Genomic DNA, 18,802 nt, shown 5'->3' with positions numbered 1-18,802 from the left:
TGCCATTAGTAACTTGTACACTAACTTTGACTGGAGGAGGGTTTTTGCTGAGTTCCTCTTGAACCCGCTGTAAGGGTAAACCAAACATCTTGTCAGTAAGTGGAGATTTCAGTAAAGAATCTTTCAAAGGCTCAGCAACAGAAATGTTTTCAAGAAACTCTGCTCTTTTAGATAGGGTGCAATTAGCAATAGAACCCATTAAAAGCAACTGAGATGAACCTAGAGCTTAATCCAGTTGAAGTAAGAAGGATCGTACTTCTGCTGGAACAACCGAATCTTCGCTGTTAAGCAAATGTCCGGTTGCAGCTAGAAAATGTTCGGCTGTGCCAAGAACTTGAGAAGCACTACGAAGGAGATTCTCAGTCTTTGACCAAACAGGTTGAGTGAGACGAAGACCATCTACTGGCTTTTTTCCCAATAAAGATGACATAGATTTGTCACAACTGGGAACAAGTCTACCCAGTGAAGAATCAAAGATATCAAAATCCTTGTACTTAACCTGATCAGAAAAGGATGACATTCCAAATCCAGAGATATTGTTATTAGCAACCTTTTCACTAGCAGAATTAGCGATACCTTCATTAATAAATTGTAAAGCAAATGCCATATGGCCAGATTCAGGAAAAGAATTGTGAGAAGTCACAGTATCCTGAGAAATACCACAGGAAGCTTCAAAAGTTGAAGAAGGTTTCTTCGGCTTGGAAGGAGAGGCAAAAGGGATATGTGCTTCATCCCTCATCAAGGTATACACCTTATCCCTAAGATCCTTCAAGGATGGAGGATCCCCAGTCTCCTTGGTGGGAGGTTGTTGAGCTGACTTAGAAGAAGGCTCAGGGGCCGTCTTCGATACCTTGGGAGAAGAAGAACTTTCAACATCCTCATCAGTGAGGAAAGCCCTTTCATGACTCCCAGGGGAAACAGAAAGCTCATCATCCTCCCTCTCATCACATTCTACAGACTTAGCTGGAGAAGGTTGATGAGAAGAAACTCTATTCTCCAGTAGAGACATACGACTGGAAAGAGTACTAAATTCAGCCTTGAAAGACTCACCAAAGTCCAAAAGTAACTTCTGAAAACCATCCAAAGATGATGCATGATCAGAACCCTGAGTACCATGAGAGGAGCTAGAAGATTGAGCTCGAGAGTCAAGTACGGTGGTAGAAGGAGCTACTGCAGGAGTCAAAGATACTGCTACGGGTGGAGCAGGAGCTAAAGGTGGTGCAGTAGCTACCCCAGAATGGGGACCATAGAAATTGTCCCTATAAGGCCAAAAACCAGGTTGGTTTGGCATAAACCCACCATAAAGGTAAGACTGTGGCCAAGGTGGCTGAGACCATGAGGGTAAAGGTTGTGTGCCTGTGTTGGGAAGCATATACCCACAATAGGATAATGGGGGTCTAGAACCTGGCAAGTTCAAGCCCATAGCTGTACCTGTGACAGAACTAATAGTACCCGATGAATTAACAGGCCTAGATAAAGTATGAGTCTCCGAAGTTGACGTAGGTACCCCCCCAAAATGCATGGCCGAACCTTGTGAAAGGGTCGGATAGGTAGCATTACCAGACACCGTTGTCGAAACTCCAGTCAATGTACTGGTAGTATGGGGGGGGACTTAAAGGTAGTGACCCATCTAAGAGATAGTCCGAACCAGGAATATTTACGTACAGACTATTCAAATTAAAGTCCATAATAAAATTTACTTTAGTCAAAAAAACACAAATAATTTGTTTAGAAATTCAAACTAAACAAGGGAATAAATTTCCAATAATATACACAATATATGAAAAGCAATTAAGCTATTCAAAAAACTTTACAAACAACTAAACACTTCTCTGTTGAATCTGTAATAATTTGCACGTGTGACCGATGTCACAGATGGAAATTGAATGGGAGAATATGGGCAAACAGGGGTATATGTCCGGACCAGTGAGAGTACGTTTATTTTTAGTCGGGATTTTCCATCTGACCTATGACACAATTGGGGTTACACTCAGAATTTATGATGGTAACGTATTTATAGCTATAAAATCCAATGAGTTAACCATTTACATGGTATAACATTGTAAAAATGGAACATTAAAAAACAATGCAAACCTTAATCCTAGATTGGAATGGAGTTCTGTATGCCAGTCAACATGGTTCTGAAGTTCAAATGAGTGTGGATTGTGTAGAACAACCATCATAGAATGGTCTCTCTTGTTATAGTAGGTGTCCACAAAGGGTAAATAGTAAATGGCTTCTTTAAGGATCTAAATAAAAACAATGAATTAAACAATTAGTGACCATTTCAAAACAGAATGTGTATCTTTGTTTTATTGCTACTACATGCTCCAGTAATTGCTTACACATTTTCATATAAATCTGTGAGCTTGTTCATTTTATTTGTTATTGTAACCTGATTCAAAGTTTTCATAAAAAGTTTATTATGAGATTTGACGGTATATATAAAAGTAAGCAGATGTGGTATAATTGCCAATGAGACAACTCTCCACCAGAGATTAAATGACTAGAAGTTAACAGCTATAGGTAACCGTACGGCCTTCAACAATGAGCAAAACCCATACTGCATAGTCAGCTATAAAAGGCCTCGAAATGACAAATGTAAAACAATTCAAACGAGAAAACTATCAGCCTGATTTATGTACAAAACAATGAACGAAAAACAAATATGATATACAGTAAAAAACGACAACCACTGAATTACAGACTCCTGACTTAGGACAGACACATACAGAATGTGGCTGGGTTAAACTAGTTTGAAGGCACCTGACCACTAACCTGAAGTAGAGTGGGTTTTTCGTAATGTTCAGCAAAACACCATTGATCCAGTTTTCTTTTCTGTGCATCAACAATTTCATGCATGCTTTCTTCTGGACTTTTATATGGTTCTGTTTCAATGACTTCCTCTGTATCCATTTCTACATGACGTACTGGTTTCCCAGTGTCATCTTTCTCAAAGTGAACAACTACAAAACAGAAAGGCAAATCATTTACAAAACAGCTCTAGGCATGAGAAATATCAAAATTATGAAAATTGGTGATATTGTGTCATATGAATATTATAGAATAAAATTTGATCAGTTTGACTAAATTCTCTGATTGTCATTTGTTATTGTTCAACTTAAGTTTCTCTAAATATACCTCTTTTTCACCTAAACTGATTTCATTTCCTTCTACATTTACTGGGACATAAACAGCTTACAATATCTATTTCTCTCTAGAATACTGAACATTCAGGATAGTTAAAGAATCCTGACTTAACTTCCATCCAAATTTGAATTTGAATTGGACCTTATTGATAATGACATTATAAGTCCAATCCTACTATTACTATTGACTTAATTACTCCTGGACCTCATCCTGTCAATTGTATTATTGATAAGGAAGGGCTGAAAATTCCATCCCTATCTATCATGTTTATCAGAATTAATAAACTAATAAAGGCCTAAACATTCCCATTCTGTTTCTATTAGGGTCCATCACTCACCTGAATTACTCCTGGACCTCCTCTTTTCTGGAGTACTGGACCTTGATGATGGCCTAAGAATTCCCTTCTTACTACTTCCACTGCCACTGTCTGATGACCCAGGACGTGATCTATCATTCTGTACAGCTACATCATCCTTTCTATGGACCAATCCCATCTCCTCCAGTGGTGTAGGGGAGGCAGCTCCTAGAAAAGTGTTCAAACTAAATTTACAAACTTTTTTAAAAATCAATCCATTGCATTTTTTACTGTATATAAATTTTTATCTGACATGTTGACCTGAAACATGAAATTATCTACGTGTGAAAAGTTTATTACTTCATGGTGATTCATTGCCTTTTGAAAGATCAATTCTGAGCAGGGAGCTAATTCATTTCTACATTAACAGTATAACTGATCCACTAAACAACACTGTATACATTTCCAAACTTTACATTTTTAAGTAAAGCTTCTCACTATCTAAATAACTATTTCTTTTTTAAAACGAAAAAAAATCTTTGATAAAAATTCTTAATTCAAGTAAATAGAAAATTGTCTGAAATGACTGAAAATTTCATCTTAATACTGCGATTTTAATCAAAATCAAATATGACCAATAACTAGTATAATTTAGTTTTAAAAACAGAGTAGACATTAATTGGTAAAGAAAACTGTTCTAAAGGGTGTAATCTGATATTTTTTTTAAGCATTAGAAACTGATTAATTGAAAGATAATTATTAAAATATATATATAAAAAAAATCTTTAAATAAATAACAAAAGCCTTAAAAATCTACGCTGCACTATAAAGGGTCACTTTGGGAGCCTAAAGACAAATGGATCAGGCAAAATTAAACCACTACTTTAACAATAATAAATTTGATTCAAAAAGGAATTTCTTCTTATCAATTTTTTAAACAAACAAAAATCTGTCCAACATTAGTTTTTTGTCAAACAGGATAAGGTTCTTCTCCAAACTCTTATCAAATATGTAAAGAAAATAAATATAAAAACATTACTTGTCAAAAATTGACCTTCTTCATTTTATGAATATTGAAAAATATAAAGGAATAAATTTGAATGATAATAACAACTTCATAATGGCCTAAAAAGTAGGAAAAAAAACAGAAGGTATAATGCTATATTCTGTGAGCATCGTCAATTTCAACCTCATTAAAATTCAATTTCGAAAAAAATATACGGTATTGACATATTCAAAAAATTTCATCAACTTATTATTTTATGTAGCACTAAAAGGACACTTTTACATTCTGATTTACAATACAAAGCTATTTGAATATATATATATCAAATATAGCATCTAGAAATCTATCCTAAAACAGAACACCTGTAAAATAAAATCTATCTCATTTTCAACTATAAAAAAGCAGCAATAACAATGAATACAATGTGTTGATATAAAAACAGAGTCCTCCATTGCACTATATCGTCTTCTTATAATCCTGAAAACAAAATTTACTAAAAATAGCAAAACACACAATACTACATGCATAAAATATCAAGCAAAAGACTACATGTAATATGCCAATATGGACTAATGTTACATCAAGCTAATCACGATGCATTTACGTTTCGGTTTCTTCTTGGACCGAGAAGGTCGTTTTTTGGTATCAGCATGCTGGCGAGGTGGTACCGGTGAGACAATAGGTGTTACATCAGAAGAGGTGCCAGATATGGAGTAATCAATTAAATCAGAATCTATTCCTGTGTAAAAATATCAATAATAAATCAGTAATCTACAATATTTTCCCCTTCTGTAATAGCAATCCAATCATATAATAATCAGACCTGCCAACTATCCCGATTTATGGGGGATATCCCCCATGAGAGGTGTTGACCTGAATTTTAAAATTCTTTATTTTATAAATTGAACACCTCAAAACAGGCATTCAAATGAGTTAAAAGGGTATCTAAGCATATACATACTCATTCAAACAATATAGAAGTAGATTAAAAACACTTATGACAATAAAAGAGGAGCATAAGTTCCTACTGCGCTTAAAATCCCCCATGGAGATTTCGAAAAGTTGGCAGGTATGAATAATTTAAACTTAATCTGCTACACACTGGATTATCAGAACTAGAGTAAATGTACAAAATGTACAGAAAACCATACATGTATGTATGTAGTCTTTAAAAAGGTAAACAGACCAAAACCCATACTTTTACAGCTCCAAAAAATGGAACATAAAGTAAATTCCTCCATATTAGGCCCAGTATACCAGCTTAACATGTCTTTATATTATTCTAAGCATTAACAGTCTTGCTCCCACTGTTCTATTCAAGCTAGAGTATCTGTTTTGGGTCAATTTCATAAAAATTCAAGACATATTAAGCTCAAATCTTCAAATCTTTATTTTTCTCCTTTTGGCCTTCTAAAAATATCATCTGATAAAAATAACACATTCATGTCTTTCCTACTAACATATAAATGTACCAATGAAATTAAAAAACTATTCTTCAAAACTAAAAATGTCTACAAATCATTGTAGTAATGAAAAATACCTAACATGGATTCAACAAAATCAATGTTTCATAGTTGTAGTTGATTGATTGAATAATGACTGTCCATAAATCATAAAACAAGAAGTTAAGTCCAAAAATTTGTTTGCTTGATGTTGCTCAGTAAGTTCAGTAGATGTATTTTTTTATTGGTGTCATTTGGGTTGCTGTCTCATTGATGTGTACCCCACATCTTTCATTCATATTTCTGTTTAAATGACTTCATCCTTAAAATTTCTTGACAATCTGCACGATATTATAACTTATAAGATGGATCCACTTCAGACTTCTTATTCAGTAGACGAGGGTTGAGCAACATTACACAAACAAATTCAAGGATTGTCTAAATCTGCCAATTGTTCAAATATATAATAAAAAAAATTAAAAGAATTATAATTAAAAAAAAAAATAGTCTAACATTTGAAAAAATTCTGAAATGAAATAGAAGCTTACAAAATAATATATAAATGTAAGCTAATGTAATAAGAAAAAAAGCATGGTGTGCACAGGAAAAGGTAGAGAGTTAGAGAGACCACTGTAAAAATAATAAATATATTTATCATGCATTATGATTGAAGGATCTATTTCATGGTAAACTTGTATTTACTGGTCTGATTGTTGCTTATAAATAGATTGGTAAAACATAATTTTAAAATTGATTCCTTAAATGCCAGCTTACTTTAAATATCAGTTCTCTGATGACTTTGTTTAAGAATATAATGTTTAACACTTGTACAAACTTATTTCAAAAATAATCTTGTTTTAATTTTTTCTTCTCATATTTGTTTCAATATTAATTATTGGTATTTTCAACTAAATTAAGAAATGTGAATTGATTAAGAACAGAAATTGCAGAAAGTGCCAATAAAAATGTGTATATATTATTAAAAAGTTATTTTAAATCTTAAAATAAGCCATGAAAATGATCCAATGAGATATGTTATTTTGTGATAAGCATGACAGTCAACTAAAACACCGAAGTCTTCATAGTTTCATAAATGTTATGTGACATATATGTCTATATATATAATACCTGCTGTCAACTTGGTTACAGTTTTCATTTATCCAAAAAATTCCAGTTCATTTTATCCTTTTATAAATTGATTTATAGAAAATATACACTTGTACTATTTGAATTCAAACGTTTACAAAATTCTTTAAAACTTATATTCAGTTTAGTAAATGATTGACATCAAAGTCACAAATTGCAATATCAATGTTAACTGGAAGTGAGGAATACAATGTTATAAGTTTTTAATGTGTCAGAAAGAAAATGTTAATTACTGGATTATTTGACACATTTACTTATTTTGTTTTACTAGTACATGTAAAAGAATTTAAAAAAATGTCTTATTGCGAACCCAATGAAAGTTTTCCACAGTGCCATCTCTATCTTGACCAGGTATTTAAACTTTTGCAAGTTCACCTGTCCTATTGAATGAATACAATAGCTATTTTTCTCTGTGTAGTTTATTCACTGGGACCTTTAAATTTCTTCTAAGAGAAATCTATCATTCATTGATTAAATTACCTGTGTAAAAAAAAATTCTTATATATAGACAAAAATACTTTTTTTATACTCATTAATTGCGTGTGCTGATGTATTTATTCAATATTATTGCGAACCCAATGAAAGTTTTCCACAGTGCCATCTCTATCTTGACCAGGTATTTAAACTTTTGCAAGTTCACCTGTCCTATTGAATGAATACAACAGCTATTGTTCTCCATGTAGTTTTTTCTCTGGGACCTTTAAATTTCTTCTAAGAGAAATCTATCACTCATTGATTAATTTACCTGAGTAAAAAAAAAATCTTGTAAATAGAGGAAAATACATGTTTTATACTCAAAACTGCATGCGATGTTATATTTATTCAATATTGATAATATATTTTCAGTCGGTTGAATGTAAACAGTGATGCAAAGTTGAAACATTAATAAAATATAAAAAAGAAGATGTGGTATGATTGCCAATGAGACAACTCTCCACAAGAGACCAAATGACACAGAAATTAACAACTATAGGTCACTGTACGGTCTTCAACAATGAGCAAAGCCCATTCCGCACAGTCATCTATATAAGGTACCGAAATGACAATGTAAAACAATTCAAACAAGAAAACTAACAGCCTAATTTATGTACAAAAAATGAATGAAAAACAAATATGTAACACATACATGACATAAACAAACGACAACCACTGAATTAAAGGCTCCTGACTTGGGACAGGCACATACATACAGAATGTGGCGGGGTTAAACATGTTAGCGTTGATTTATGTTATATTAATAATATATTTTCATTCAGTTTAATATAAACATTGATTCAATCATAAAAAGTTGATTTCTGACAAAAATTTCAACATTGTTCCTTTTAAAAAAAAATTTGTTTGACATGAATAAAAACTTGAAAATTATGATGTTCAAATTAAGATCTTCTTAAATGTATTCCATAACTAGACAAAAAAAAAATCAAATTTCAATAGGAACATTGATAAAACTTTTGTTTGAAATCAACTTTTTATGATTGAATCAATGTTTATATTAAACTGAATGAAAATATATTATTAATATTGAATAAATACATCATCACACGCAGTTAATGAGTATAAAAAAAGTATTTTTGTCTATATATAAGAAATTTTTTTTACTCAGGTAAATTAATCAATGAGTGATAGATTTCTCTTAGAAGAAATTTAAAGGTCCCAGTGAATAAACTACACACAGAAAAATAGCTATTGTATTCATTCAATAGAACAGGTGAACTTACAAAAGTTTAAATACCTGGTCAAGATAGAGATGGCACTGTGGAAAACTTTCATTGGGTTCGCAATAATAATATATTTTCATTCAGTTTAATATAAACATTGATTCAATCATAAAAAGTTGATTTCTGACAAAACTTTCAACATTGTTCCTTTTAAAAAAAAATTTGTTTGACATGAATAAAAACTTGAAAATTATGATGTTCAAATTAAGATCTTCTTCAATGTATACTATAACTAGACAAAAAAAAATCAAATTTCAATAGGAACATTGATAAAACTTTTGTTTGAAATCAACTTTTTATGATTGAATCAATGTTTATATTAAACTGAATGAAAATATATTAATAATATTGAATAAATACATCATCACACGCAGTTATTCAGTATAAAAAAAGTATTTTTGTCTTTTTATAAGAATTTTTTTTTACTCAGGTAAATTAATCAATGAGTGATAGATTTCTCTTAGAAGAAATTTAAAGGTCCCAGAGAATAAACTACACAGAGAACAATAGCTATTGTATCTATTCAATAGGACAGGTGAACTTGCAAAAGTTTAAATACCTGGTCAAGATAGAGATGGCACTGTGGAAAACTTTCATTGGGTTCGCAATAACAGTAGAAAGCTTACTTCAAATTTTAAAATCGATAAGCATTTTACATCGAAAATATTACCAATATAAAAATCTTCAATAAAGTTATGGTTGCCAATAACTATTTCTTAATTCTTCATTTTTAACTTAAGATATTCATAATTTTACATATCAAATTCAACCAAATTTATATCACTTACCAGTACATTTCAAATTCCTGTTTTATAATTGTCCTTTTTTTTTTTTAATTGTTTGATTAGTTTGAAAAATATTGCAAAAAAGAATTCTTGTACCATTTTCTTATCATTTTACAAAATCTACTTTTAATTTTTTGATAGCCAATTAAATCACACAAAGTAATAGAATTCCAGTTACACTTGGTGAGCGTAATCCTATCCAGCAAAAATTAAAGTTACAGAATAGTTTCCAATGGAAAATTAACCTTTGTGAAAATATTAAAGGGTAACCTAAAGTTTAATGTTTTACAATACTATACATTTTTTTGTTACTTGATCAAGAAAATATTCTTGTCTCCTCTAAAACAAATCTATAAAAGCTGAGAAAGTAACAGTAATTTTAGTTGACTGTCCATGATAGAAATTATGCTATTACAATATGGTGACTGACTTACTCGGTATAGGATCAATTCGCACTGTACAAATAAAGCAACAATTAAAACACTCCCGTGATATGCATTTAACCATTAAAACACTCTTGTGATACCAAGAACCTGGAGTCATTAGTGAAAAGCAAGATCATAATACTGTAATTGTGCTTAAATCTTAAATATAAACACATAATCTTTATTTTCAATGCATATACATAGTGTGTGCTTTACACATTAAAAATGTGTACAACATTAAATGCAAACACATTAAATAAAGCAAACATTAAAACTGTAATCAGCATTAACAACCATTTATGATTTATTTGTAAGTCTATTATATTAATGATGGTTTATACATTTCTTTTAACAGTATTAATATCCAATGATACAAGTTTGCATGCAATTATGTTTTTTGTCATGCTCAATTAGTTAAAATTTCATCTACCAGTCATTGCCCTTTAAGAACTGATATCAAATTCAAACAAAAACTGTTTAATAAGAATACATTTCCCATGCAAAATTTAAATATTTCTAAAATAAAAATTATTAAACTATTAAAGCCTAAAAATTTTGAATACCATGAAACACAGTCACTTAGTACTGCTACTTTGTTGATGGCAATTTCTGTAAAAACAAAAAAAGTTCTACCACCAAAAGATATCTGACCATCATCATGTTAACCTATATTTTTTGTAATGTCCTTTACTTTAACCTGAAATGACAGCTTACTGACAGACATGAAGTGTTAATGGTGAAACAAAACTACAACCAAATCACTCAATTGAAGAGTAGTGTTAATTACCTGATCGCTCTTCAGATGGTGTTGACATAGGATCTCTCAGTGCAGACTTTAAGTGATGTGGGATCATCCCTTTAAAGAAAGGATAGGGGTCATCCCATGGGATCACAGTGTGCACCACCCCTTCACCTTCTTTGGTCATAATGAATCCATTAGGATCTGTAGTTGACCAATCCATACACTCAAAGACAAACTGTTTGAAAGCTCTATCAATTTCTGAAAAGAAAAAAAAATCACTAATCACTATCATTCTCGTTGTGATTTTGCTAGTTTTTTGCTTTAAAGATCATGCATCAAATACAAATTTCTTACTGAATACTCATGTATTTCTGTACATTAATAAAAAAAAGTTGGTGCAGAATCCCTGAAAACATAAAAATGTGAATTTGTACCTGGGATTTTTCTGATAACGAAACTTACTACCATGAGTACACCAATAGAAAAACAAATATTTTTGTGAATTCCAGTGGGAACAAAGGCTGTGCAGATTATTGATTAAAACTGATTATACATTTTTTTTTCATGGAAAAAATTAGAATAGGTCAGGATACCATTTACACTTTTATTTCTTGATGCATTAGACAAAAGATTGTTACCTGACTGGGAAAGTCCACCAGTGGCACAGAAGTGTACCAATTCCTGCAGTCTAGCAGCTCTTTCTTTAGCCACCTCAGATGTAGGGCGTGGTAGGTCCAGCATGGCAGAGAATGGAAGACGTTCTAACATCTCCTTCTCGACTTGTTCTGGGTTAAAGCCATATATTGTTTTTAAATTCTGGCAATTTTGTGATATTTTGTCATTTGCATTCATTAAAAGTGGTCCGGATGGCTTTTCTGGTGGTCGGTCTGGGAGATCAAAGACGTCGGATAAAATCTGAAATAAAAAGGAAATATGTGAACATTAGATACTCTCTATAAATTTGAATTTCTCAGTATGAAAAAATAACACAATATACAGTAAATTGAGGAAATGATCTGCCTCAATATTTTAGGCACGGTTTCAAAGAATCAAAATTATGCTAAAAAATTTTTTAAAATGCTGCAGAAAAAGAAAGGATGTGTATTTTTTTGGCAAATAGCTCAATATCTATCTTTCCATTTATTTAAACAGATAACACGTTATTCCTTTTGAGTATGTTTCTCAGAGTTCAGGGGAGAAAACTCACATTATGTTCCTCCTCAGTAAGGGCAAGTTTGAATGCCATTCCACTGATATATTTGGCAAGTTCTGAGTTGAGTCCATCTTTACGTCTTGGTGGGACTTGTTCACTAGGAGGCTCTTTACTTTCTTCTGTTGCCACAATCTTTATTTCAGAAAAGAACATGTGTTTTTACACAAAAATATATATAAAAAGTGTTTACATACATATTACATTTTCTGATATGTTTTTAAAAGATCTTAACAAACAACTTTGTCCACTTCTAGAATGTTTAAGTACATACTTCAAATTTTCAAATAAAAAAGAGAAGTCGATCACCAAAAGCAAGGCATCTAATTTAGCTTGCCAGACATACTTTTTTTAATCAAAAAAACATCTGGAATGCAAAATCAATTATAGAGTTGAAGAGTATGTACACCAAATATTTTATAAAGGTAAAAATACACCATTGGTGTATACCAACAGCTCTTTTGTTTCAGGTTTATAATTGTGTATGCTAGGCTCATGTTTCATTTTCATAAAATAGTGATGCTCAAAAATTCAAAAAGTTGTGCCGTATTTAACTAAGGCCATCAGTGCTTTAGGGTAGAAAAACCTCCATATTTCGAATGATTTTAAAAGTTTATTTGCAGTAAATTAACAGAAAACATACCAACATAAATAATGACTTTAAGAACTAAAGAGGATTTGTCCAGAAGGAAGATAATACATTCTTACCTGTTCTAACATACTATGCATGACTAAAGGTACACTGACAAATTCCTGTGGTACACTGACATACCTGTTCTAACATACTATGCATGACTAAAGGTACACTGACAGATTCCTATGGTACACTGACATACCTGTTCTAACATACTATGCATGACTAAAGGTACACTGACAGATTCCTGTGGTACACAGTTCATCAGATCATTGTAATATCTCATATCAGTTTGTGTGACAAAATCTTGGTCCGGTACAACTGATGTTGCTGGAGGTGGGGCACCTTTGTCTTTGTCAGCAGCTGGTGTTGGAGCACCAGAAACTGGCTTCCCATCATCTGAACAAAAAAACATCACTTGAATTTTTACTAGTTTACTGTAAATTCAGAAATGTGTCTTGGCATTTATAATTTTGATCAATGAACAATGGACAAACATGTGAAATAAATTATGGCTAAGACTATCCTGCTGAAATTTTCAAAATAATAAAAACATTGCAAATATTTCTGAATTTAAGAGTATCAAATAAATATTTCAAAATGCACAAAAAATGTTTATTCTATATGCCAGTTCCGAGATACAGTAGTTGAATGTCATGTGACTTCCATCACCACGTGACCAAAAAGTAGGCATCCTCACTTCCTACACATGTTGAGTGAATGGGTGAAAATGTTTGATGCTTTACTGAACCAAATATTAGGGAAATTTAAATCTAATTAATGACGTCATGAGGGCGTGCGTAATTGACAATCTTTTCCGGTGAAAGACATGATTCGACAAAATAGCCTTTTGAAAATTAATACCGAACAATGAAATTTATATTTATTTTCATCTTTAAATCAAAGTCATCTTATAAATATTTAATATTTCATACTATAGCTGTTAAATACTTAAAAACATAATTTGCCTTTAAGATATATTTGTGTAGTAGAACAATGAGGACGAGGAGAGACTTAGATTGTTTAAGGTCTTGTTTAACTTACCTGCACTATTTGCCTTTAAGATATATTATTGTAGTAGAGCAATGAGGACGAGGAGAGACTTACATTGTTAAGGTCTTGTTTAACTTACCTGCACCAGGTGTGGGAGGTGATGGTTGTCCAAATACTGGTACATGTATCAATTTGAGATTTTGTAAATAATTTTTGTACTGCCTTCTAGAATCAATCAAGTCATAAATCATGCAGGCAACATCTTCAAACACAGCTGAACCAAATAAAGCCTGAAAATAGATTACAAATATTGGAAATCTACAGAAGGAATTAAAACTAATACAGTGGATTCATCATTATTTGTGGGATATTAATTTTCGTGGATTTCTTGGATATATATGAACCACAGATTCAAATGTTCGACGAAGAATAAATTGTCTATGGCTTGTATGCAGGTTTTTGGCAAAACCACTAAATCAAATATCTGCAAAAATACAATTGTTCCTCAATCCAAGAATATTGGTATCCTTGAAAATAAATGAATCCACAGAAGTAACAATAACGAACAATACACCTTATCGCTATTTGGAAATCTGCACCGGTTGACCCGAGAATCTGCGCCGATTGAACTTTTTACGTCATACAACAATCTCTTTTCCATTGTGGCGTCAGATGTTTTCTATTGTGACGTAGAAATTTTACGTGAACCTTTGTGATGTCCAGTAATGGCGGACAAATAGCGATAAGGTGTATAGCAACACCAAGCTCTATTAAAGTGAGGCAAACAGTCTGTCTGATATGAAAAAAAAACACAATAACTAACAACAATATAGCCGTGATCTCTCAAAAGAAATAACATTCTTATGTTACGATATTTGTTGTTCTCATGTCATCACAGTATTTAGATATTGATTTTATTTCAGTGTTTGTACACTTCTATCAATCAATTTCAGTTCTGCTAACCTATCGCTATTGGCAAATATGCTTTGAAAATGAACATGACTGCCAAGCTTGCTATTCAGGTATTGCCAAGTTGATATCATCAGTAAACAAAAGACCTTCTGGCAATTTTAATTCTTTGAAAATGAAGATGAAAACTAAAAAATTATTTTAGAATAACCATTCTTTGTAAAATTTAAAAGAACCTAATGACGAATATAAAAATGTTCTATTTGCCAGTTTAAGGTTGAGGAAAAGCTATCTTTTCTTCATAATTAATTACAATAGAAAGTATTCTTCTTTTAAATAACTTTTCTGGAACTGCCTTAATCAATTTATATTGTAGCAAAAGCATTTTAAAAGACTGATAGCTAAAAAATAAACATTTAAACCTGGAGATTTGTCGGAAATCAGCCTGAGTGAAGTGATTTTGTTTTCAACAGCTTTCAGTTTTTCAAAGAGCAACTGAAACTGCATTAATCACTAAAAAGAAAACTGGTAACATATGAATGGACACTGATCACTAACTGGCAAATATTTCTCATTTAATGTTTATTTCATTTATTTCCAAATTTAAGTTCTGTCTGGCAAATATGACCATTGTCAGACCTTTGATGTAAAACTTCACATTAACTATAGAGTATACATACCTTTTGTTCTGGATCTTCCAAGTTTTCTGGGATGACCAGAGACTTCACTTCATATTCCAGTCTAGAAATATCATGAAGTTTGGAATCATCTGGAGGTTTCTGTAAAAGTAGTATAACATCTTTCCAGAAAGCTTTCAACTCCTTCTTAAATTTCTTCTTCTGTTTTCTTTCCTCTTCTTCAAGAGCTACAGTTAAAAAATAATGATAGTTATTTACCATTTCAGAGATTGATAAGAAAATTGAAGTTGGTTGATGACAGGTATGTTGGTCTGGATGGGGGGGTCTTCATTTTTATATATTTTTTTATCAATTTCACCATATTTCTTTAGTCTTTTTTTTTTCCTATCAATCTCTATTCTTTATTTTTTTTTGCCTATCAATCTCTATTCTTTATTTTTTTGGCCTATCAATCTCTATTCTTTATTTCTTTTGCCTATCAATCTCTATTCTTTATTTCTTTTGCCTATCAATCTCTATTCTCCATTTTTTTGGCCATTATTATCTATTCTGTTATTCCCATCCAGACCCTCAGGTACCGTTTGTATTGATATTAAACAATATAAATAACAATTAAGATAACTAACTATAGGACTTAAAAAGTTTATACATTGATATATTTGTATATTTTACTTTTGCTGATTACAAAATCATACATAACAAAAGTTCTATGTTTCCTCTTAATTAGTATAAAAAAAAAAAGATGTGATATGATTGCTAATGAGACAACCCTCCACCAGAGACCAAATGATGTAGGAAGTTAACAACTATAGGTCACCATAAGGCCTTCAACAATGAGCAAAACTCATACCGCATAACAAGCTATAAAAGGCCCTGAAATGACAACTGGAAACAATTCAAAAGAAAAAACTAACGGCCTGATTTATGTACAAAACAACAAACAAAAAACAAATATGATATACAGCAACAAATGACAATCACTCAATTACAGTTTGTTCATCCCTACAATTCACAAAATGTTCAATGTTAACATTTTATTTTTCATAAGGCCAAAAAAAAAGATTTTTTTTTATATAATGTTTCCTGTCTCCCTACCTACCATAACAAATTTAAGGACATGTTTGGTCCAGTAATTTTTGGTAAGCACAGTAAAACTAAAACATTTCCCTATATGGTATATGAAAAATATTATAAAAAAAAAAATCATTTTACCTTCTTACCTACGTTATTTTTTTCCAGGAGACAGAAAACAGATATATATATATTTTGGCCTATATGTTTTCTTGGTGGAACAGTTATTGTAATTACTAAGGCATGTATCATTTTCAAATGTTGTGATTAACTTGATTTTTGATAATGTGCATTGATAAAACATGTTCCCTGTGCATAACTGGTCACCATATTAAAACAATTGTACTTTAATTAAACCTTTAACAATATTTAAACTAATGCACATCAAACAGTTCCAATATCTAGCAATCACTAAACTGAAATAGCTATGGAAATATGATAAGTTTTCAATGTTTTTGATATTTTGTTGAAATGAGCTTTATTTCCTCTTCATACAATTCAATCAGAATACTTATTTCAAGGAATTTTGGGAAAACAAAAGACAACGAAAGGTACAAATAAATGGTAGAGTACATTTGAGTTGGTACATTTTCATAAAGATAACATTGACAGAAGTAAAGAAGATGATATAAACATGCTAGACAGTGGATGGACCATAATGGAATAATGAAATCTTCATAACCATGCCGGAAAAAAACTGAACAAAATGTGTCGTCTCTACCTACCCAACCGTTGTCTGCTCCTCGCTCTTCCTGAAAAATGCATTCATGACTGCACATAATGGTTGTGTACAAAAAATGAAGTGAACATGTAACCTATAATGATGCTTACAACCAATGAGTCAACTGGGATACAACATTCCTTTAGAAATGCTGATAGTTATAAGTCCTTTCATGTAATTGTAACAGAAGGAGTTCTATAACTTATCTAATGCAAAAAATATATTTGAAATCCATAAATTTATCCAGACAATGGTGATGTCCTCAAAATGTGTAGGCTGAGAAATATGGACAAATCTCCTTACAATATTGATCTATTTTAGTAGTCATTTAATGTAATCAAACATCATTGAGAATGACAGACATACTTAACAGGATGTCCAGATGACAATAATGCTCCAATCAGAAACAATTCTAGCATACACTTTTATACGCCAAGAGTATATATTATAAATCACATCAAATTTCTATCAAATAGCCAAACCTGTATATAAAGGTACCCCTTAGGACCAGGGAAAACTGGCCTTAAGAAAGGTTAGCCTTGAATTAAGGGTTCAAAACGCATAGATCAGCGGGATGACAAATAAAGAGCTGCGCTATGAGTGCATGATATGCCCGTTGCTTTTTCAAGTATAAAGTTCCATAACTCCTCAATGTCTTATCAGAAATTTATAACAAACTAAAGGGAGGTTATTTTAATAGATATAAACCAGTCACCAAAGATTCATGAAAACTGCTCAAAGCATTTTCGAGTTACTGTCCGAAAACTGGAAAATCACCTTTTTTTAAATGCATAAAACCCCATAACTCTGAAACGTAAAATCTATAATTTATAAAAATCAAACCAATTTCATGCAAATTGGTTAAAGCGTTTATGAGTTATCCGACATGTTGACAACAGACAGACGGACGGACAACGGTATACCATAATACGTCCAGTAAACGGACATATAAAAAGGGTCAGGACAACATATGTTTCCCCTTAATAGAGGTGACCTCCGTAGCTGGTTTGATTGTACAAAAAATATATTCGAATTAAAAACAACAACACCCAACTTGTTCTTCAGGATTATTTTTTTAAACATCTACATTATTGCCACTCTAGTCTTCAGGATTGCCCTAGAGATGCCACTCTTAGTAATGAAACATGCAAATGTTTAATAAAATAATAATTCTGTGGAACAACTTGAGTGTTGTCTTAAATTTCAATATATTTAATATTGTAATAGTTATCCCAAATGGACACGGTGTGTCAGTGTAAGATCACCTCGACGGAGGGATGATCTTACACTGACATACCAGTCCAAGTGGGATAACTATTTTACATCTCAGCTCTTCTAGACTATATGAAAAAAACATTTACACTTCATAACATCTACTTCAGAATGCCATACAATAATTATAATATCTTTTATTTAGTAATATATTACTATATAGAATATACCCTTTAGGAGCCCCGTATACAATGCTTAAATACGTGAAAATAACAGTGAGTTTGTATCCAGTCATCCTGGTGTAGGGGTATGAATCGTGGCTTCATACGCTTAAGGTCTTGAGTTCGATTCCCCTCATAGACACTGGAAATTTAGTGGATTTTTTTCTACATGAATTTTGGAAGTTAGTCTTTATTCCGCATAAATATGTCTTAGTTTTATTGTTTAATCGACATTCCCGCCAAAATGTTACAGAACAAAAGAAAGCATGCAAAAAAAAGAAACTCAAGGTAGGGTGATCTGTTAGGGGTGATCCGCCTCAAACACCCCTGTTAGAACAAAGGAGTTGGCATGTAATTTGAAAGACAACTGTAGATGAACACACAATAAAGTCATCCATCCAAAGGATACCCTATCACACTTGTCACACTTCAGGTTGTTTGTTCAATTGACCAATCCACAAATACAAAATGTAAAAGGAAACTG

General features: G+C 31.8%; 1 protein-coding gene across 11 annotated transcripts in view; it reads right to left on the bottom strand.

Moving 5' to 3' along the window:
- Positions 1–18,802, bottom strand: part of LOC127725761 (sperm-associated antigen 17-like) — a 55,713-nt gene that overhangs the window by 26,157 nt on the left and 10,754 nt on the right. For 5 of the 11 annotated variants that reach the window (XM_052232989.1, XM_052232996.1, XM_052232998.1 and 2 more), the window contains 12 exons: positions 16,890–16,916; positions 15,136–15,320; positions 13,686–13,836; positions 12,756–12,952; positions 11,917–12,054; positions 11,348–11,624; positions 10,755–10,967; positions 9,977–9,997; positions 5,056–5,190; positions 3,488–3,673; positions 2,779–2,966; positions 2,095–2,249 (listed from right to left, as the gene is read on the bottom strand). In XM_052232989.1, coding sequence (XP_052088949.1) covers positions 2,095–2,249; positions 2,779–2,966; positions 3,488–3,673; positions 5,056–5,190; positions 9,977–9,997; positions 10,755–10,967; positions 11,348–11,624; positions 11,917–12,054; positions 12,756–12,952; positions 13,686–13,836; positions 15,136–15,320; positions 16,890–16,916 — 1,873 coding nt within the window. The other 6 variants (XM_052232990.1, XM_052232994.1, XM_052232995.1 and 3 more) reach the window with 5 other exon arrangements.

Source organism: Mytilus californianus, unplaced genomic scaffold (assembly GCF_021869535.1).
Source record: "Mytilus californianus isolate M0D057914Y unplaced genomic scaffold, xbMytCali1.0.p SCAF_15, whole genome shotgun sequence".
Lineage (NCBI taxonomy): Eukaryota > Metazoa > Mollusca > Bivalvia > Mytilida > Mytilidae > Mytilus > Mytilus californianus.
This window is presented reverse-complemented; position numbering and strand designations above follow the sequence as displayed.